Consider the following 22,325-nt stretch of genomic DNA (forward strand, 5'->3'; position numbering starts at 1 on the left):
GGTACTAGGTCCCTTCCAATTCTTAACTTCATGTAGATAGAAGTCATGTCTTAATCATGTTGGATTTATGTCATGTTTATTACTCTTAACCAAAACCTCGAATGTAGAGTCTGTCACTCCTGAACAAGATATTTTTTTCTGGTACTGGAATATGTGAATATTCCCTGTGAATATCCCCTGTATTCTCTGTGAATATCCCCTGTATTCATGCATCTTATGAAATCAACTATCATCTTGAGGAAAGTTCAACATAGGCTTATTCTACAGGTCACAAACCCAAGATTCTGATACTGATTTTTTAATATATTGAGGAGTAGGTACAGACATGAATGAAGGACAGCTACTGGGAGACTTTGAGATTGATTCCAAACAGCTGGAAGCAGAGTCTTGGAGTCGAATAATAGACAGCAAGTTTCTAAAACAGCAAAAGAAAGATGTGGTCAAACGGCAAGAAGTAATATATGGTGAGATTCTTCATTTTGCTCTGATTATATTTGATTTGCATTGTCCAGCATTTTTAAGCGGTAATTTATTGCGCTATGGAAAATCAGTTTTTTAGTATGTGACTTCTTGAAAAGATTTCCTTTAAAGACTTTAAGGTACAGAGACATGGTCCTGTTTGTATCCTATCTCCTTTTTGTTCCACTCTTCTTTTTTCAGTTCTACTGAACATGGTACTTATATATGAGTGCTTATTTATACAGCAGTCCTAGAAAGAGATATCTCAGTTTTGTTCCTTACCTACGCTAAAAACTAGACTAAACACAAGTCATTTCCTAGAACTGGGTATACAGTCAGTTATGACAGGTCCTGAATCCAGTGAAGGCCTCTTTGGAAATCAGTAATTTAAGACTGATGGAATTCAGTGTACCTACTATCAGAAAATAGGACTCATAAAAAATGGAGGAATAAGTTTAAAACAATTGACCAGGCGCAGTGGCTCATACCTGTAATCCCAGCACTGTGGGAGCCCAAGGCGGGTGAATCACTGGAGCCCAGAGTTCATGACCAGCCTGGGAACATAGTGAAACCCCGTTTCTACAAAAAAATACAAAATCAGCCAGGCATGATGGTGTGTACCTGCAGCCCCAGCTACTCAGGAGGCTGAAGCAGAAAGATCGCTTGAACCCAGGAGGTCGAGGCTGCAGTGAGCCATGACTTCAGCCTGGGTGACAGAGCCAGACCCTGTCTCAAAAAAAAAAAATGAGAACACTTTAGGGGAAAGATAGCTATTGACCCAATTTTAAGGTTCAAACTGGGCTCTAAACTAGCTTTGGGACTGCAGCAGATGATCTTTGAGGGAGAATCCTCATGAAAGAGTGTTCCTGACCCTTGATCTTTTTCCTCCTTTTAGAGCTGATGCAGACAGAGTTACATCATGTCCGCACTCTCAAGATCATGAGTGATGTGTACAGCCGGGGGATGATGACGGATCTGCTTTTTGAGCAGCAGATGGTAGAAAAGCTGTTCCCCTGTTTGGATGAGCTGATCAGTATCCATAGCCAATTCTTTCAGAGGATTCTGGAGCGGAAGGAGGAGTCTCTGGTGGATAAAAGTGAAAAGAACTTTCTTATCAAGAGGATAGGGGATGTGCTTGTCAATCAGGTGAGAATAGGAAAGATCTCAGGTTCTTATATACATTGGGAAAAGAGGAAGTTAGGGGTTCCATAGCCATGCATTCACATCTTGTTTCTACCATTTATTATCTGTGTAAGCTCAGGGAACTTATTTAATTTCTCTGGAGCCGTGATTTCCTTTTCTGTAAAATGCAGATGTAGGGTTTCTCTCATAATGTTATTTTGGAAGTTAAAGGGAGTGTGTATATAAACTACCTAATGCATATGATAGATGCGCAGTAAAACTTAGTTTTTCTTCCTCAGTCTGTGACATCATCAGAAACAGTAAAGTTTAAGACATCAACAAATGTGGGCAGGCACAGTGGCTCAAGCCTGTAATCCCAGCACTTTGGGGGGCGAGGAGGGCGGAGCGTTTGAGGTCAGGAGTTCAAGACCAGCCTGGCCAACATGATGAAACCCCGTCTCTACTAAAAATACAAAAATGAGCCAGACGTGGTGGCATATGGGAGGCTGAGGCACAAGAATCACTTGAACCTGGGAGGCAGAAGTTGCAGTGAGCCGAGATCGTGCCACTGCACTGCAGCCCAGGAGACAGAGTGAGACTCTGTCTCATAAAAAAAAAAAAAAAAAATTGAAAAATATTTAAATATTTGGGGCTGGGCACAGTGACTCACACCTGTAATCCCAACACTTCGGGAGGCTGAGGCAGGTGGATTGCTTGAAGCGAGGTGTTCAAGACCAGCCTGGGCAACGTAGCAAGAACTGTCTCTACAAAAAAAAATGAGAAAAGCCAGGTGTGGTTGTGAGCACTTGTGGTCCCAACCACTCAGGATCCTGAGGTGGGAGGATCACTTGAGCCTAGGAATTCAAAGTTGCAGCAAGCCGTGGTGGTGATTGTGCCACTGTACTCCAGCCTAGGCAGAGAATGAGACCCCAACTCAAAATTTAAAAAAAAAAAGGTGTGTGTGTGTGTGTGTGTGTGTGTGTGTGTGTACAGTGTGTGTTGGAAATCTTCAACTTTCCCCTCTGCCTCAAATCAGAAGGATCTCATGTATCTAAAAACCAGCTGAAGCACAGAAAATTGAATAAGTGACTATCTGTAAAATACTTAATAAAATATGTATTGTTGATACTTTCATCAAGGTGTGGTATGGTTTTAGTCATACTCCAAAAAATTCAGCTAAAAGTTACTTTGGTACTTTTAGATGTGATTATCATAGACAGATTTTAATGTTTCTTTTAAAAATATTATTCTTGAAAAACACATTGCCAGTATAATCTTTACAGGCAGAGGGTTATAACATGTACATCTGACTAGATATTTCCCCAAAGATGCAGATTCCCCAAAGATTTTGGGCAAATATCTGCTGCTGTGTAGAAGCAGAGGCTTAGTTGCTGGAACATTTGTCTGAGAATTGTACATTTTGTCTTTCCTTTGTATTCTTGAGCCCATACCCTTCACTTCATTAATTTATTAGCACATTCACTCATTCGTTTTTCAGGTATTTACTGAGCATCTATTAAATGCCAGGTGGAACTACAAAGGGGGATGATATGGCTTAGGCCTCTGCCTCAGGGAACTCCTATTCTAGGAGTAAAAGTAAGCATGTTATGAAATAAATGCAAATGCAGTGTGGTAAATGTTTGAACACAGATAGCTGCAACAGATAGAGCTTAAAAGTAAGACCTACAAATGATGACCTTTCCTCCTGAAACATCCCCTCGGGCATTTTCATTTCTCTCTCTGCCCCTCCTTTCTGGTTTCATCTAACTTTTACTTCATCTAACTTAGTACTTCATCAAACTTTGACTTGTATTACCATTTGTACCTCCTCGCACTTGTGTACAACCCGTAGTAAGATCTTTGATGCTAGAATTCACCGTTTAACCTGTAGTTTCCATTTGCTGGTTCTGTGTGCTGCCAGTGCTAGGATCAACCTTTGGGACATTTGCTTTGTCATATGAGCAGATAACTTACTGTCTCAGCTCTTCCATTGGTAAATGGTGAAGGTAAAAGCTACCCTAATCCTTCTTTCCAGTTTTTTGGTAAGGATCAATTTGTGTTGCCTCTGGAGGTTTTTAGTACATGGAAATCAATGCTTAGCATGTATTTTATGAACTGCATACAGAAATTCATTGATTTACCACAAAGTGAACATATGTTCAGATGAACCATTGAGATTGCACACATTTGGGAATGATTTAAGGGCCTTGTGGAATTATTAGGACTACTGGCCTTCATGAAGTAAGTAGTACAAACAGATCCCTAGGTAATGAGGGCTGTTTGTGATGTCTGTCTAACTTATCAAGGTCAGGTATTTAAGATTGTCTCATGAAAAACTCCTACTGAATCTCATTGTTTTATTACTGTTTATGACAAATAGAAGTTAGAATACATTTTACATTTCCTATGTGCACAGTACATAAAATTTCTGTAATTTTTTGTTGTTTTTCAAATCTGTATAACAGCTTTATTGAGATTTAATCCATATGCCATATAGTCTGCCTATTTAAAGTTGAACCTCTTGAGTAATTGCCAGACTGCTTTCCAAAGCTGCTGCACCATTTCATTCTTTTGGGCAAATTTATGAGGAAGCACTTTTGACTTTTACAAGTAGACTGGAAACATTTTACAAAATGGCATTACGAGTTTGGTGCCCCATGGCATGACTTCTGTTCTCTTTTCTCTGCAGTTTTCAGGTGAGAATGCAGAACGTTTAAAGAAGACGTACGGCAAGTTTTGTGGGCAACATAACCAGTCTGTAAACTACTTCAAAGACCTTTATGCCAAGGATAAGCGTTTTCAAGCCTTTGTAAAGGTATTGATAAGAAACATGAAAACCCCCGTCATTGTTGAGAGCAATGTGTCCCTGTCGGCTTTCACTAGAACCTTTTTCATGTGATTCCTCACAGTCTGTTTACTCCCTTGCAGAAGAAGATGAGCAGTTCAGTTGTTAGAAGGCTTGGAATTCCAGAGTGCATATTGCTTGTAACTCAGCGGATTACCAAGTACCCAGTTTTATTCCAAAGAATATTGCAGTGTACCAAAGGTAAGTCTCCTTTCTAACCCAGTCTTGTATGGCAATGGACTGTTTCCTCTGTGGCCGGTAGTACTGGAGGCCCCATGGAAGTGCTGTTTCATGCTCTAGTAGGTCTAAAAGAGACCTTGTGTTTTATCTTGAAAATAATTTTCTTGAATGAAAATTTGGACTGTTATGTTACCAGACTTAGGGTGGATGATAGCAAGAAGGAAAGGGACCACATTGATTCCATCCAGAGTTCAATGACCTGAACACTATTCTCTTATCACTAGGCTGGGAGATAATTTCCACCAGTTCTTCCCAGAAGTTACATTAAGTAACACAAAGATACAAATTTAAAAAACTTGGTTGCTCTTCCTGCTACTACCTTCGTCCTAGAAGTCTTTAGTTCCTTTTATTTTAGAGCACAACATATGATTGCATATTATTTAAATCATTGAAAACTTCTGGCTTTTTTTAGAATCAAACTTATGACAGCAAGAGGGATAGGCACATGACCTCTGACGTGTTGGCTTCCCTCTGATAGCATAGTCACAAGGGAAAAGATGATATGGAGTGAGAAGTCAGGATTCCCTTGCTTCTTCCCTGGTCCAAAAGGAGCCATAAAAAGCAGAATTATTCTTTCCTTCCAAGACAATGAAGTGGAGCAGGAAGATCTAGCACAGTCCTTGAGCCTGGTGAAGGATGTGATTGGAGCTGTAGACAGCAAAGTGGCAAGTTATGAAAAGAAAGTGCGTCTCAATGAGATTTATACAAAGACAGATAGCAAGTCAATCATGAGGATGAAGAGTGGTCAGATGTTTGCCAAGGAAGATTTGAAACGGAAGAAGCTTGTACGTGATGGGAGTGTGTTTCTGAAGAATGCAGCAGGAAGGTTGAAAGGTAAGGCTTGGCTCTTTTGTCTAAGTGTGTGCCCAGGTACAACAGGCAAAATCCAAGTGCTTTTGTTGGAAATTCACTACCAGATTTTTTTCTCAGAGAGCCCATCTCCAAACACCACCCAGGAGCAACAAGCATTTAGTTCTTCATAATCTTATATCAAAAATGGTTTGTGATGGCCTACAAAATCATACAAAATAGAGCAAGATGACAAAGAAATGATGCAGTCAGGGAAAATGGAAAATAAGATTTTAAAAAAACAAAGCAAAGCATAAGATGAGTGCACATATGCAAGCTGTCAAGGAAGGTGTATTCCCCTACAAGAGATGGACAGCCAGGTTGGAATTGGGGTCTATGGCAAAACTCACAAGGAGGGAGACACAATCAGTGACGGTTTCACAGAATCTGTGAATTCAAAACACATCACTTGTTCACAAGCGATGTTAGAGGTTCACAGGCTTGTTCACAGCGATGTTAGAGGAATTTGCAGCTCCAGACACCTAATAGAAAGTTAAGTTTAACCCACATCAGTTAGATTTATTATTATATTTTATGATATACATATATCTTTAAAACAAAAGAAATCATAAAGGATGCCCATTTTCCATTTGGTTTTAATTTTTACATTTCAAATGGTCAGCCATGTCAAGTTAATGAAGCTGTGAGGCTTGTTTTTTAATTTATCTGTACATTTGATTTTGTTTGTTTGTTTTCATCAAACCTATACTCCATGGGTCTATGTGTTACACCAATAGCCTTGAGTTATACCCACCCCTTCACCCTGGCCTCAGTGAGCTGAGGACATTGAAGCAGGCTAGGCCAGTGCTGTCAGCCTCACCAGTATAGAAAGAAGGTGGAGGAAATGTGTGCTGCTTTCGTTTCTGAGGTGTAAGTGATGATGTAGGTAACTGCTGTCGGAAATACCCATGCTTAGAACAAATAGTAAAGAAGTTCCAGGCAATCAACTGGTTTCAACAATGAATAAAGCAGGACACCCTGCTTAGAAGTTGAAATCAAAATGAAGAGCCTTGGAAAGAGGTACCTGCTCTACAGTGTGATGTGTGCTGGATGGAGGAGAAAGCAAGAGGAATAGCATTAGAGTCAAGTCTTGAAGGATGACAAGGAAGGTACCTGGTACGTAAGGAGAAAGTGCTCCCCCCACTAAGGAAGAGAAAGTGGAAGCGTCGAGTTGAAAGGATGTGGCACGTCCAGGGAAGAGTGGACACCCGGGACTCTCAAACAGAGAGCAGAGTGAATGATCGGGGAGTGACGGGAAACCTAGCCCAAAGAAATAAGAGAGGCCAGGTTGTGATGAGGTGCATTCTCCAGACTGAGGAGTTAACAGTTGATACTATTGATGAGGGAGGGGGGCAAAGAATGGGTTCAAAAAGGAGAACGGCAAGCAGGAAAGGGATACTACATGAGGTGGTTTTTCAGTATAACCACTAGGGGCAGTTTAGAGTGCAGCTGGAGTGAAGAGAGACTGGTGACAGATAAATCAAGAGACTGTGCAGTGCTTTGGGGAAGAGCTCATCTGGGCCTGCACTGTAACAGAAGACATAAAAAAGAAGGGCAGAAAAGATTCAGAGAAAGAAATCTCCTTTCCCACCACCAACTGGCTGTGTATTTCATTGTTCTGTGATAAACTCGAACTAAGGCTCCTTCCCTCCAGTGCTAATATTCTGTGATGTTGCGAGAGCCCTAGCTCTCTTTGAGACTTCTAAGCAGGCTTGCAGTTCAGAAATACCTGCCTTTTCTTGTAAAGGCCTGAATTTCCTAGAGCTGCTGCTGCCTGGAGCCAGCGCTTTATTGTTTCCTTTACATAGCAATTTATTTATGTCCAAAATAAAAACTAGTAGATCCCAGCTGTTGGAATAAAGTTGTGGTCAAGCCATGGCAGAATGATAGGTTTTGTGGCCTAGAATGCCTCCAGTAGAGATAGGAGTTGGTGTTTAGTCATTTTCACCCCCAAGTGAATTCATGCCAAGTACAGCCAGTACTATGTTAGGTACTCTTTGAAAGGGGTGGGATTGGCCGGGCGCGGTGGCTCAAGCCTGTAATCCCAGCACTTTGGGAGGCCGAGACGGGCGGATCACGAGGTCAGGAGATCGAGACCATCCTGGCTAACCTGGTGAAACCCCGTCTCTACTAAAAAATACAAAAAACTAGCCGGGCAAGGTGGCGGGCGCCTGTAGTCCCAGCTACCGGGGAGGCTGAGGCAGGAGAATGGCGTAAACCTGGGAGGCGGAGCTTGCAGTGAGCTGAGATCCGGCCACTGCACTCCAGCCTGGGCAACAGAGCGAGACTCCGTCTCAAAAAAAAAAAAAAAATGGGTGGGATTGTTTTTTTCTGATCCACTGACACTGATCGTATAAACTTCAAGATTCAATGAAGTTAAAATTTGTGTCTCACTTATTTGGGGGGAAGGAGAGGGTGCAGGCACCTGAATTATTTAAAAGTAAACTTAAAAAAAAAAAAAACTTTTTCATAACTGATGGCAGTACACAGAAAATTGCAGTAGTTTAGCCTAAAAAAATTAGACCTCCCTAGGAATCAGATGTCCTTGCTTCTGTTTTCTTCATAGCTTTGCAGTGAATTCCACAGAAAGGGGATTCCAGTTGCAGCAAAGGTAGAAGAAAAGGTGGGGCATGGACTGTATAAGTCAGTTCCATCCTTTCCCAGGGAATCGTGGACTTCACTTTCCACAGTGAAGATGTTACATAGGGGCCAGCCTGCCAGCTCGATATAGACTCAACTCCAGAGACATCAAACCATCCTCAAGAGACTAGTGGAAAATGTTACTACCTACTCCTAGAGGATTAGTCAGAGCAAGAGTTTAAGTTGACTATTGCATATGGACCTGAGGAAAGAGCCCTATATTCACATGTACCTGTAAGACTAGAAGGTGCCTGTGTGGCCACTCTTTGTTCTTTTGAGGGTGTGGAAGACAGACATCTTTTCATTAGACTTAGATATTTCTATACTTCATATTTGGGCAGCATTGCTGTCTCCTGCCCCACACCTTTCCCATTACTGTAATCAGAAGTCAAAAAATATTGCAACCTGAGTATTTTTTGGAGTATCCTGCTCTGTGTTGCTGTTTAACATCTGTACAAGTCCAGCTTTTCAGCTTTATTCTTAAAAGTATTTTATTCTTAAACTCTTGTCTTATGGGATATATCTTTCTAGGACTGAGTACTTAAACTTTTCCAAAACAAGGCTTTGGTGATAAATCCCATTTTAAAATGCTGCTAAAAATCTGGTGACCAGATGTGAATCCTGGAGAACTGTAAAACTGTTGCTTTGGAGGAGTGTGATCTCAGATCATAGTTTGCCCTTATGGGGGTATATGTACTGCACCTTCAATAAAAACCCTTCTGACTGTGGTAACTATTAAGTAGTCATTGTTCTATCTTCCCTTCTCCCATTTCCATTTTCCAGAGGTTCAAGCAGTTCTTCTCACTGACATTTTAGTTTTCCTTCAAGAAAAAGACCAGAAGTACATCTTTGCCTCATTGGTAAGCTGAATTGTTATTTTTGTAATAGCATTATAAGCATCTAGGTTAGTTATGGAATGTAAGCACTATATTATTGCTCTCCCCAGCCCTCTTAAAATTAAATGGCTCAGGACAAATTCCTCTGAGTAATTTCCCACACGCCCTCACAATTTTCTGGCATCCCCTCTTCCCCAAAAATTATTATTCTGTTTCATCACAGTCTTCTTTTAGTGTCTTGGACATCTGACTATTTGACCTATGAAGAAACCTGTCACTGGAGTATTTCTCACATGTGAGCCCATAAATGATGCTCATGTATAATATTGCTGACTGGATTCTTTGGGGAACCTGGAAAGATTCATCATGTAGAAAACATGACTGGAACCTTTAGAGCCATAAATTACTATTTCCCTTTTGAAAAATCTTTGTTAAAATCTGAATGAAATGAGATATTTCTCTTTATCCTAAAGCAGCCATTGTTTTTCAAACTGTGTGCTTTTTTAACAGCATCTAGTCTTACCTTAGATTTAAGCTGTCCTTAAGAGTTAGAATATTGTATATGTATCTTTTATTTGCCCTCTTCCCTTTTTCCAGGACCAGAAGTCAACAGTGATCTCTTTAAAGAAACTGATTGTGAGAGAAGTGGCACACGAGGAGAGAGGTTTATTCCTGATCAGCATGGGGATGAAAGATCCAGAGATGGTAGAAGTCCATGCCAGCTCCAAAGAGGAACGAAACAGCTGGATTCAGATCATTCAGGACACAATCAACACCCTGTAAGTTAACCACCAGGCCCCACCCTTCCCAGCCCTCCTGATGTCTCTGTGTGTTTCCATAATAGGCTGTACTGTGACCAGAGTAATCGACATCTTAGGAACTTTTTGTTCTGTCTTGTTTGGGTTGTATTAGGAACAGAGATGAAGATGAAGGAATTCCTAGTGAGAATGAGGAAGAAAAGAAAATGTTGGACACCAAAGCCCGAGAATTAAAAGGTGAGGCATTGGGAGTGGTCCGAGCCCCTTGTCTGGAATGTCTGCAGTTGCAGAAGACTGCTGGTGGATTTTAGAGGATGGGTTTGCCCTCAGTTCTAAAGCTGCCCCAGAAGGCACTTGAAGGCAGTGAAACGAATAGCTGTTAACAAAAGAGAAACCAAGTCCAGGCTGACATGGGTCCTGGTAAAGAATGACTGTAAGGATGTGTCCAATACTGGATCAAGAGAATATTGATTCTCTTAACTCAGGATCAGTGTTCTCAAACCTCATGACATTCTCTGTACTTTGTCACAGATGAATTTGCCAAAATTTGTAGTCACATCTAAAATTAAAACAAGGAGAGAATTTGGGGAAAAGAATTCTCCAGTTAATCTGATTTAATCCTCCCACCAGTCCCTAGCGTTATCACTTATCTGCAGTTCACAAATGAGTTGCGAGGTGAAGTTTTGGGAGAAGGGTATGTATCGATCTATGTTTGACCCCTGTTTATTGAGTGCTGACTGTTTTGTGTAGTCTTGTCAGTGTCCCTACAACACAGGCATTCTAATCCCCGTTGTGCAGATGAGACAGTCGAGGCCCACAAAGGACAAGCTACGCAGGGTTACACGTGTAGTTAATGGTTAAGCCAGAATTCTGTTCCCTGTCTTAGCAAAGCCTGGTGCTCTTTTCTCTTTGCCAGTGGCTTATCGAATGTTTCTAAGTAAAGACTATGCTTTGGGTCAAAATAAGGCTTAGAGTTAAATAAATGTAAGCATCTAAGGAGTTTGGTTAGGTCTTAAAGCCATACAAATGAAAGCATTGAGTCTCACTGAGGGGAAAATTAAAAATATGGACAGATTTAGACCAGAGCCAGAGTTACAGCAGATTTATTGGCCCATGATTAGGATGACAAGGATAAAAATCTTCCTTCTTTAAATTTTGTTAAGTACCTGGCTAGGCATACTGCTAGGTACAACAGATGCAAAGATTCCTTAAAAAGAGCCCTTTCCCTTGAGCAGCTCACACCCTAGCAGGGGAGACATACCTCAACGATGGGCCACACAGTGATTTATTAGACCACAGGCACGATTAACATATGTGGGATCTGCTCATCCTGCGTCTAGTAAGTCTCACAGAGAAGCTGGTGCATGAGTTACATCTGAAAAAAATTATCTCAGCACACAAGAGTAGTTATGTGCAAAGGTGAAAAAGGACTTGACATGTCTGCCAAGGAATGACAGGTTTGGTGTGTTTGGAGGGTCAGGGCTAAGGGATGGGAGCTTAAGCTGGAAAAGCACCAGGTATTAAAAAGGCAACAAGGGACTGATGTAATTTTTTAAAAAAAGGAAAAAAAAAGATTTTTTTTTTAAACATGTTGAAGCTAGTTAGGAGAGTTGCTTGAGGGAATGGGAAGCGACTGGGAGTAGAAAGACCATTTGGAAGACTGTTAGGATAGGTTAAGTGAAAATGAGCTGGAGAGGGAACAGATGTGAGTAGGAAATAAGGTCATTAAAATCTGGTCAGTTGGCCAGGCTTGGTGGCTCACGCCTGTAATCCCAGCACTTTGGGAGGCCGCAGTGGGCAGATCACAAGGGTCAGGAGTTGGAGACCAGCCTGACCAACGTGGCGAAACCCCATCTCTGCTAAAAATACAAAAATTAGCCGGACGTGGTGGTGTGTGCCTGTAATCCCAGCTACTTTGGGAGGCTGAGGCAGGAGAATCGCTTGAACCCGGGTGGCAGAGGTTTCAGTGAGCTGAGATAGTGCCACTGCACTCCACCCTGGGTGACTGAGTGAGACTCTCAAAAAAAAAAAGTCTGGTCAGTTGGTGGTGGGACAGAGTGAGGAGAAAGAATTTCTCACAGGTTTCCAAATCAGGTGACCTGGAAGATGAAGAGTTGTTGACTGAGAAAGAGATTCCACACTAAAGGGAGGAGGTGATGGGCTAGAGAAAAGATTGGTTTCTCACATGCTGAGAACAAAGCATCTCAGTAGAGGTGGCCACTTGGGCCCCATGGTCTGCTGCTAAGAAAGGGAGGACTTTTGATTTTTTTTTTTTAATGAATTATCAGCATATAGAAGGTAATTGAAGCCATGGGGATGAATGAGATCCTCAAGAGGAAAGTGGGTAAGGTAAAGAAGACAGCTCAGACCAGGTGCAGTGGCTCACACCTGTAATCACAGCACTTTGGGAGGCCAAGGCAGGCAGATCACCTGAGGTTGGGAGTTTGAGACCAGCCTGGCCAACATGGTGAAACCCCATCTCTACTAAAAATACAGAATTAGCCAGGGGTGATGGCACATGCCTGTAATCTCAGCTCCTCAGGAGGCTGAGGCAGGAGAATCGCTTAATTGCTTGAACCCAGGAGGTGGAGGTTGCAGTGAGCCGAGAGTGTGCCATTGCACTCCAATCTGGGCAACAAGAGCGAAACTCTGTCTCAAAAAAAAAAAAAGAAGAAGACAGCTCTCAGGATGGAGCTGAGACAGAAGCCAGGAGCCCAGATAAGAGATTCCATTGCAGATGGCAGATCAGTAAAGTGTCCTGAGAAAGAATGGTAGGAAGAGAACCAGTGTCCTAAGTTAAAGAAGGAAACATGTTTTAAAGGAGGAAGTAATCATCAATGCTGAAAAAAACAACCTAAAAGACCTCATTGGATTCAATCGTGAAGTTGAGCTGGGAAACCAGTTGCAGAGTGGACAGAAGCTAGAGAGTAGTGGGCTGAGAAGTAAACAGGGGACAAGGGAGTGGAAGCAAAGTGCAAACTTGTTATGTCACAATTTCCTCGCCAGAAAGATCCAGAATGGTTTTCCAGATAGAAATCACAGAACAGAAACAATATTGCTGTCATGATGAAAAAGAAAGGGCAGTGGGTGGGGTGTCCTGTCTTGTCCCTTTCCATAAATTACCACAAGGTGGTGCTCATGTCTTAGTCATCTCGTAATACTAAACGCCAATCAAATCACAGATCATTTTCTCCATCCTGCAGAACAACTTCAACAGAAGGACCAACAAATCCTACTCTTGTTGGAAGAGAAGGAGATGATTTTCCGGGACATGGCTGAGTGCAGCACCCCCCTCCCAGAGGATTGCTCCCCGACACATAGCCCTAGAGTTCTCTTCCGCTCCAACACAGAAGACGCTCTCAAAGGAGGACCTTTAATGAAAAGTGCAATAAATGAGGGTAATTAACATTCAACATTGCCTCCCTTCATCTCCTCCCAGAGTGGTTTACACTCTAATATTATCTGCCAGTTTTTACTTTTTTACGTTAAAATAAAGCCGCACAAATGCAGAAAATTACCCAAAACAAATACTTCACTATAGTAAATAATCAGGTGAATATCCTTTTAACCACTACCCACATCAAGAAATTAAATGTGGCCAGACACCCTGAAGTGCCTTCGTCCACGTGCCCTGTCCCCATCATACCTCCCTCCCTCCAAAAGGAGCAGTTATTCTGGCCTTTTTTTAAATTAATCATTTATGCCTTTTTTTTTTTTTTTTTTTTTTGGCAGGATCTTGCTGCTCTGTTTCCCAGGCTGGAGTGCAGTGGTGCAATCTCAGCTCACTGCAGCCTCCCCATCCTGGGTTCAAGTGATTCTCCTGCCTCAGCCTTCCAAGTAGCTGGGACTACAGGTGTGCACCACCACACCCAGCTAATTTTTATATTTTTCATAGAGACAGGGTTTCACCATGTTGGCCAAGCTGGTCTCAAACTCTTGACCTCAAGTGATCCACCCACCTTGGCCTCTCAAAGAACTGATAGTATAGGCATGAGCCACCACGCCCGGCCGTTAATCACTTACTTATATATCTTTATGACTTAAGTGCCTACTCCTAAACATTATAGTTTAGTTTGCTTTTTTTTTTTTTTTTTTTTTTTGAGACGGAGTCTCGCTCTGTCACCCAGGCTGGAGTGTAGTGGCCGGATCTCAGCTCACTGCAAGCTCCGCCTCCCGGGTTTACGCCATTCTCCTGCCTCAGCCTCCCAAGTAGCTGGGACTACAAGCGCCCGCCACCTCGCCCAGCTAGTTTTTTTTTTTTTTTTAATTTTTTAGTAGAGAGGGGGGTTCCACCGTGTTTTCCAGGATGGTCTCGATCTCCTGACCTCGTGATCCACCCGTCTCGGCCTCCCAAAGTGCTGGGATTATAGGCTTGAGCCACCGCGCCCGGCCTACTTTGCTTATGTTTTTTTGATATGCATCTTAAAATTCTTAATTTACAGTTCCCCTCACCATCTTCTTTTTTCCCCATATAATTTATCTTTGAACAATATGAGCTTTTTGACTTAGAGAGTTTCCCACAGTTTGGATTTTATTCATACAGTTCTGTCCTCTGTTTCCTTCAGATTTGCAGCTGGATTCTCAGAGGCTTAATTAATCACTCAGACTTGATCTCTTTGGTAAATTGTGCCCTTATAGTGTGTTCTTTCATTGAGAGGGCATAAATTTAGTTGTCTCTTTTTTCGTGACATATAAGAAAAGATAAAAGGATAAACGCTTGATTATTTTTCCCCTCTATTTATTTACCAGTTTTTAAGACCATGAACATCTTCTGAAAGTGACCCATGGTTTTTATTATGGACTCATAAATTGAAGCATGTTTGATGGGGCCGGGCGCGGTGGCTCATTTCTATAATCCCAGCACTTTGGGAGGCCAAGGCGGGTGGTCAGGAGTTCAAGACCAGCCTGGCCCACATGGTGAAACCCCATCCCTACTAAAAATACAAAAATTAGCTGGGTGTGGTGACGTGCACCTGTAGTCCCAGCTCCTCGGGAGGCTGAGGCAAGAATGTGTTTTGCTCACTTATTTTATGCACATGTCTTTCTGATGTGCTTTTATTATCTGTAGAGAAGTTAGACCCTGTGTTTTCTCCACCTGTGTTTTCCCTTTATATGAGATTTGACTTCAATATTTTCTATTGCTCATTTTTATGTGAAATCAGTGTCTTAAGTTTACAGGTTCATATAGATTTTCTCACACCATAGGACTCGTCTATCATTTTTGTGTAGGTTTTCTTTTTTAACATGGCTTGTCTTATCAGATTTCCTGCTATTGGTTCCCTCCCTTATTCCACCTGGCCCTTCTTTTTCTTTATCTCTTTTTCTCCTGTTTAACTTTTATTCCATTTTCTCCACTTTCTTCTTTCTGTGAGCCATACCCTAGAAAAGAACCCTAGCGGGCCAGAGTTGAGATGCAAATTCTTAGACTACTCTAGCCCCTTGAACTCACTCCATATTAGCGAAGCCAGAAACCCTGACTGTTTTACTTGCTGTTCTCAAATCAGTCCATCTTACTTTCCAAGGAATATCTTCTGGCTGCTTTGGATATGATTCCAGAAGCCATGTAACTTCTAGTAAATTACTCTGCCTTCCCTGTACACTTTCAAATTTCCTAGCCTCTTGTATATAAAGTGGAAAGTCTCATCTCTAAATTTCTAGTAGAGTCCAACCAAAACACATACCCTGAGCTGAAACCCTTCTCTGAGCAAAGGAACTCACCCAGTCACTCTTTGGAAATTTCCAATCATGCTCTTTGTACATATCATGTATACTGTGAACTTGTTTTCTCCTCATTGAAAGATAAGATGTCAGCTTTGCATGTTTCCTTTATTCCAGTGGAGATCCTTCAGGGCTTGGTGAGTGGAAATCTGGGAGGCACACTTGGGCCAACTGTCAGCAGCCCCATTGAGCAAGAAGGTGCGGTCGGTCCTGTTTCCCTGCCCCGGAGAGCAGAAACCTTTGGAGGATTTGACAGCCATCAGATGAATGCTTCAAAAGGTAAATGATGCGAAGTCATGAGCTTTTATAGGCAATCCTTGACTGTCCCACACAACTCAAAATGATTTGTACTTTAGTAGCTACATTGTACTTTAGTAGCTACATCTCCGCTCCCATTCAATCAGTAAATTTCTTAGTGAGATCTTAAGACACTCAAGAGCCTGCCAATCAGACTCATATTCATTTTGAGTAACAAAAAAGATTTTCCTAAGATATCAGCTAAAAGAGTAATAATACATGTTCCTGCTTCCAGCTCTTCTGCATCCATAAAATTATTAGTAATCACTTAGCTGCCACCAAGCTGCTCCCTCTTTTTGGGGGCATCATTAGGATTCAGAAATACTACCTCCCCAAGATACCTATATGATATTCTTTCCTTCGCTAATCTGTTTCACAACTTTAAAATTTAAAAAAAAAAAAAAACCTATTTTTTGTTTAGGAGGCGAGAAGGAAGAGGGAGATGATGGCCAAGATCTTAGGAGAACGGAATCAGATAGTGGCCTAAAAAAGGTATTTCTCTTTAAAATACAGTATGAACCTCCTTGGCACTTTCCTCTGAATTCATAACCTTTGAAATTATTTCACTTTGATGTTGTTTTGGATGCCTGAATTGCTGCTTTTAATAAAATTATTTTCAGGGAAAATCACATTTTTAAAACAAACAGTACAGTTAAGAATTCCACATTATTGGCTGGTGGTCTCACTGGCTTAGGGTGGTGTGTTTACATTCATAACTCTACCATGGTCCTGGCAGGACCAGTTTCATTAGGAGGTTTGTTTCAGGTGCTCCAAACTGACCTGACCTTCTTACAAGGTGTCAGTGATAAATAGTTCAACCTTAAACCTTCAGTACCTTAGTGAGAGGCTGTGGTAGGAAGGAAAGAAAATGGAAAGCTATAGCCTAACAGAAACACACTGTATGTCATTTTTGCATCAAGATCTTCATTTTTTATATGTATGGTTTTTGTTTCATAGGGTGGAAACGCTAACCTGGTATTTATGCTTAAAAGAAACAGTGAGGTAAGGACATTATGAGCTATTTAAGAAAATATGTGTTTGTTACCATTGTCAAGTTAGGAATATTCTTTGTTCCTTTTTTTTCTTTTTGCTGTTACAAAGAGGCTAACTGCTGGCTGTCATCTGTACATGTAAACAATACAGTTGTCAGTTTCCTTGACCTTTCCCCTTTTTTTGGTCCTAGGGGCACCGTCTTGGAATTTTGCCACTTAGAGAATTGCCTGCTAAGATGGCCTTTGATTCTCTGTCCTTAAGGAAGCCTTTTGCTGCTTTTTTTTTTTTTTGAGATGGGGTCTCACTCTCCCTGTATCACCCAGCTCACTGCAACCTCTACCTCCCAGGCTCAGGCAATCCTCCAGAGTAGCTGGGACTATAGGCATGCGTGCCACCATGCCCGGCTAACTTTTGTATTTTTTGTAGAGACAGGGTTTTGCCGTGTTGCCCAGGCTGGTCTCAAACTCCTGGACACAAGCAATCCACCTGCCTCAGCCTCCCAAGGTGCTGGGATGACAGACATGAGCCACCTTACCCAGCACTTCTTGCTTTTAATCAGCTTTCTCTAAGTAGGGCCCGCAAAATCCCCGTGATGGTTTCCTTTGGTCTAAGCACACTGAGTAGAATTCATAGCAGCCTTTTCTATCACAAGCCTGATACTAAGAGCCACAGGTCTGGAACATGGGCATTTAACTTGTAATTTGACACAGTAATTTCTTATCCTTCAAGTACTCAAGTTATATCATCATCTTTTTTCGGGGCGGGGGAGACGGATCTTGCTATGTTATCCAGGCTGGAGTACAATGGTGCAATCTCGGCTCACTGCAACCTCCATCTCCCATATTCAAGCGATTCTCCTGCCTCGGCCTCCCAAGTAGCTGGGATTACAGGCATACACCACCACACCTGACTAATTTTTTGTATTTTTAGTAGAGACGAGGTTTTGTCATGTTGGCTGGGCTGATCTTGAACTCCTGACCTCAGGCAGTCTGCCCACCTGGGCCTCCCAAAGTGCTGGGATTACAGGCCTGAGCCACCACGCCCAGCCATATCTTCTCTGAGTATTGCTTTAGACTTAATATGTGTCTTATCTGTGAAGCAGCCTTGGTGTCCTTCTGGAAGGATGCCCATCCCGCGTGCACCGCCCCCCTGACTCGTTGTGACATAATCTTCAGATTACTGCCATCTCCAAAATTAATTCTGAGTATTTGACTTTGTAAGCAGACTAGAAGCAGATACATGATAGTTGCTTTTTAGAGTATACTTCTCAAGCATTTTGATTGTGTTTCTTCTTTTTCTTGTGCTTGCTTTTAACGTACATTAAGTCTCCAAGGAACTTTATTTTGAAATTTTAAGGGGAATCTTTCCATTTTCCACCTAAAATACAGAAGGATATTGTTTTATATTTGTTGCCACAGAAGTCTAAATACAGTGGAGTCCTGAAGGAATCCTTCAGTGTGCTTATCTTTAAATGACAAACTTGAGCTTATGGAAGCTACTTGCTCTCTGGATCTGCTGCTTGAAAATTAGCTCACTGCAGCCTCCGCCTCCCAGGTTCAAGCAATTCTCCTGCCTCGGCCTCCAGAGTAGCTGGGACTACAGGCCCGCACTACCGCACCAGGCTGATTTTTTTGTATTTTTAGTCGAGACGGGGTTTCACCATGTTGCCCAGGCTGGTCTCGAACTCCTGACCTCAGTTTATCTGCCCGCCTCAGCCTCCCAAAGTGCTGGGGTTACAGGCATGAGTCATTGCTCCTGGCCTTGATTTTGCTTTATGGCAAAATTTCCCCCCTATATTTAGTTAGAAGAATCAGGGTAAGAAATAGTAGAAGACCCATTTGTTTTTCAGACATTCCAGTATGGATTAGACACTATAAATGCTTAGCTAGAGTCGGCAGGTTCTTCAGTTACTTCTCTCTGCTTATTAAGGATAAAATAAGGGGGGCCAGTCTTGGTGGCTCACTCCTGTAGTCCTAACACTTTGGGAGACCGAGGCGGGTGGATCACTTGAAGTCAGGAGTTCAAGACTAGCCTGGCTAACATGGTGAAACCCTGTCTCTACTAAAAATACAAAAAATTAGCCAGGCGTGGTGATGGGCGCCTGTAATCCCAGCTACTCAGGAGGCTGAGGCAGGAGAATCACTTGAACCTGGGAGGCGGAGATTGCAGTGGGCCGAGATTGCACCACTGCACTCCTGCCTGGACGAGAGTGAAACTCCGTCTCCGTCTCAAAAAATAAAAATAAAGAAAATAAGGGGTAAAAAATTTTCTCAGAAGAGCTAAGCCTGGTAATTAAGATTTTTGTGTTTTGTTTTTAAATGACTTAAGTATTGTAAGAGGAATACATGTTCATGGTAGATAAGTAACATAAGTTACTTAATAATAAACATCCCACCACTGGAAAATAGCTACTGTTAAATGTTTGGTGTTTATATTTCCAGCCTTCTACATAACATATCCGAGTTGTATATGTATGAATAGTATAAAAAGTTTTACATAATTTGTATCAATACTTCCTAGAGCTTCATATCTTGCTTTTTTTTCCTCTTAATATGCATTAAAAGCATTTCCCCAAGGCATATTTTTACAAAGCATGCTGTTGAACAGCTTCATATTATTGTGTACCATAATTTTCTTAATCCTTCTGATAGTTAACTGTTTTTCTACGTTTTGCTTTTAAAGCAGTGAGCTAAGAACATCTTTGTACATACATTGTTTTTTGCACAGCTCTCTGATTATTTCCCAGATATGCCAAAATGCTATTGAACGAAGGTTTTGCAGTGCTTGGCACTACCCATTAGACATACAAGTGCCCATTTTCATCTTTTACCAACATTGAGTATTATTCTTACTAAGTTTTTGTTCGTTTGATAAGTTTGGGTCATTTATTTTATTTTGCATTTATTTGATTTCAAATAAGATTGAGTCATTTTTAATATGACATATAAATGCTATTGGCCATTTATATTTCTTCTGCAAATTGCTGGTTTGTGTTCCTGGCCTATTTTTCTACTAGGGTATTTTTTTGTCATAATGTTCTATGAGAGCCTTTTTTAAATCAAAGATTTTTCCATTTGAATTTCTATTAGTCCTTTGCCTTTTAATTTTAATTTTACATTTTTACATAGAAATTTTTGAAAAAATCATGTGGTTTCTTCCATTACTTCTGTGTTTGCAAAGCCTTCCCTGTTTTAAGATTAGAAAAGCTTCTAGTTCCTTCCAGCTCTTTTTTTTTTTCTTTTTGAAATAGGATCTCGCTGTCTTGCCCTGGCTGGACATAAATATGGTTTATTTTTCACCTTTGACGTTTTCAGATATTTGAACCTTTTTTTTTTAATGTGAGCTAAGGTCTCAACTCAATTTTTTTCAGAAATATAGCCATTTTCTCAGAACAATTAATTGAATATTCTTTTCTTTCCATTGATTTGAAATGCTACTTACATGCTAAATTGTTATGGGAAGTTTCTGAAATTTCTGTTCTGTTGCACTGATGTATGCTGTTTTTATTCTAGTCATTTTAAGTATTGGAAGCTTTCTAATACATTTTAACTTGTGCTGATACTCCTCCTACACACAGGTCACTTTGGTCTTCTTTTGTTTTTCTTGGCTGCTGGTGCTCACTTACTTTCTTTGGTGCTTTCAATTTGAAAATATTTCATAAAGATACAAGCATTTAGTTGTATCTTAAAGAAGCCATCTTATCAGGTAAACATTAGTGTGATGGATTCTGAGATTCATAAAGCCCTGAAACAAATGTTTCCATTTTGTTCCTTTGGCAGCAGGTTGTCCAGAGCATTGTTCATCTCCACGAGCTCCTCAGCACTCTGCAGGTGCGTGCCTTCATCTTCCGTCCCTGCGTTTATTTGTCTAAAGAACAGCAGCTTGGGGCTGTTGTTGACTTGGATCTTTGAGGTTTGTAGGCTGTTTATGGGTAAATGGGGCCCTCAGTCTAGGGAAGACTGGCTCTCGTGGTGAGAAAGTTACAGAATGCTGTGGGTAGAGTATCATCGACCTTCCAGGACTAGAATTAGTGAAGAGCTGGTGTGCTGTAGGCATGGCTTGATAACCATGCTACAAATCACATAGCATGCTAACATGCACTTGGGAGATTATTTCACTTTAGAAAGCCTTAAGTATGATTATAAAAGTTTCTATATCCCATATCTCTGTACATTTGAATAGAGTGGCCTTCCTAATACAGCTTCCGTTTCGGACTTCCCAGGAACATCCTCAAATTCTGCTCACTTCCTTTCTTGAAGATCTGCCCTATCTCATTCCTTTCTCCCACTTCCAACACACACACACACACACAGTACCCCAGGTAATACCAGTGACCGCAAACAGCATGTGACCAGATATGACAAAAACCTGTGAGTTCGTGCACCTTTGAGGTTCTTGTGTGATAAATGCCTGCAATTATCCTGGAGCATTTTTATTAGATGGGCTTGAAAAATGAGGGGAGAGTTCTAGTCCATCATAGTGCCTGGTGCCCCCTGCTGTGGGGTCAGGAGGGATCCAGAAGTTGGCTGTCATCCTGGCCAGAGTTGCAGGGCTCTCCTCCGTGTGCCTCCTCAGGGTGTGGTGCTGCAGCAGGACAGCTACATTGAGGACCAGAAACTGGTGCTGAGCGAGAGGGCGCTCACTCGCACCTTGTCCCGTCCGAGCTCCCTCATTGAGCAGGAGAAGCAACGCAGCCTGGAGAAGCAGCGCCAGGACCTGGCCAACCTGCAGAAGCAGCAGGCCCAGTACCTCGAGGAGAAGCGCAGGCGTGAGCGCGAGTGGGAAGCTCGTGAGAGGGAGCTGCGGGAACGGGAGGCCCTTCTGGCCCAGCGCGAGGAGAAGGTGCAGCAGGGGCAGCAGGACCTGGAAAAGGAGCGGGAGGAGCTCCAGCAGAAGAAGGGCACATACCAGTATGACCTGGAGCGACTGCGTGCTGCCCAGAAACAGCTCGAGAGGGAACAGGAGCAGCTGCGCAGGGAGGCAGAGCGGCTCAGCCAGAGGCAGACAGAACGGGACCTGTGTCAGGTAATGGCACTCCCTGCCGAGAGCAACCTAACGATATTAATTAAGAACTCCTGTGTACTAAGAAAGAAAGTGAGCAGAAATATAGAGCCTGTTTTTGGCAAGATGCAGTGGCTCATGCCTGTGATCCCAGCACTTTAGGAGGCTGAGGTGAGAGGGTAGCTTGACCAGCCTGAGCAACAGAGGGAGACTGTCTCTACTAAAAAAAAAAAAAAAAAAAAAAAAAAGAAAAAAAAAAATGTTTTTAAGAATCTTTGTAGCTGGACACAGTGGCTCACGCCTGTAATCCCAGCACCTTGGGAGGCCAAGGCAGGCGGATCTGTTGAGGTCAGGAGTTTGAGACCAGCCTGGTCAACATGGCAAAACCGCATCTCTACTAAAAATACAAAAATTAGCCGGGTGTGGTGGCAGACACCTATAATCGCAGCTACTTGGGAGTCTGAGGCATGAGAATCGGCTTGAACCTGGGAGGTGGGGATTGCAGTGAGCCGAGATCTCGCCACTGCACTCCAGCAACTCTGTCTCAAAAAAACAAAAAGAATCTTT

General features: G+C 42.0%; 1 protein-coding gene and 2 long non-coding RNA genes across 52 annotated transcripts in view; 2 read left to right on the forward strand and 1 right to left on the reverse strand.

Annotated features, from left to right (window-relative positions):
- The window catches only part of AKAP13 (A-kinase anchoring protein 13), a 352,639-nt gene that overhangs the window by 323,034 nt on the left and 7,280 nt on the right, over nt 1-22,325 (forward strand). For 14 of the 50 annotated variants that reach the window (XM_015142950.3, XM_077940184.1, XM_077940183.1 and 11 more), the window contains 14 exons: nt 318-464; nt 1,355-1,605; nt 4,271-4,396; nt 4,510-4,627; nt 5,252-5,500; nt 8,939-9,015; nt 9,589-9,770; nt 9,904-9,986; nt 12,953-13,147; nt 15,585-15,746; nt 16,186-16,256; nt 16,722-16,766; nt 20,537-20,587; nt 21,333-21,782. In XM_015142950.3, coding sequence (XP_014998436.3) covers nt 318-464; nt 1,355-1,605; nt 4,271-4,396; nt 4,510-4,627; nt 5,252-5,500; nt 8,939-9,015; nt 9,589-9,770; nt 9,904-9,986; nt 12,953-13,147; nt 15,585-15,746; nt 16,186-16,256; nt 16,722-16,766; nt 20,537-20,587; nt 21,333-21,782 — 2,207 coding nt within the window. Of the gene's footprint in view, nt 1-311; nt 465-1,354; nt 1,606-4,270; nt 4,397-4,509; nt 4,628-5,251; nt 5,501-8,938; nt 9,016-9,588; nt 9,771-9,903; nt 9,987-12,952; nt 13,148-15,584; nt 15,747-16,185; nt 16,257-16,721; nt 16,767-20,536; nt 20,588-21,332; nt 21,783-22,325 lie in introns of all 50 variants that reach the window. The other 36 variants (XM_077940185.1, XM_077940186.1, XM_077940199.1 and 33 more) reach the window with 5 other exon arrangements.
- On the reverse strand, nt 16,278-19,012 carry LOC144330077 (uncharacterized). Its single transcript, XR_013395939.1, has 3 exons — nt 18,901-19,012; nt 17,587-18,326; nt 16,278-16,583 (listed from the first exon to the last, which is right to left on the reverse strand). It is a non-coding gene; the product is annotated as an uncharacterized LOC144330077 (long non-coding RNA).
- LOC144330076 (uncharacterized) lies at nt 17,034-19,008 on the forward strand. The gene is made up of 2 exons (XR_013395938.1): nt 17,034-18,311; nt 18,892-19,008. It is a non-coding gene; the product is annotated as an uncharacterized LOC144330076 (long non-coding RNA).

Source organism: Macaca mulatta, chromosome 7 (assembly GCF_049350105.2).
Source record: "Macaca mulatta isolate MMU2019108-1 chromosome 7, T2T-MMU8v2.0, whole genome shotgun sequence".
Classification (NCBI taxonomy): Eukaryota; Metazoa; Chordata; class Mammalia; order Primates; family Cercopithecidae; genus Macaca; species Macaca mulatta.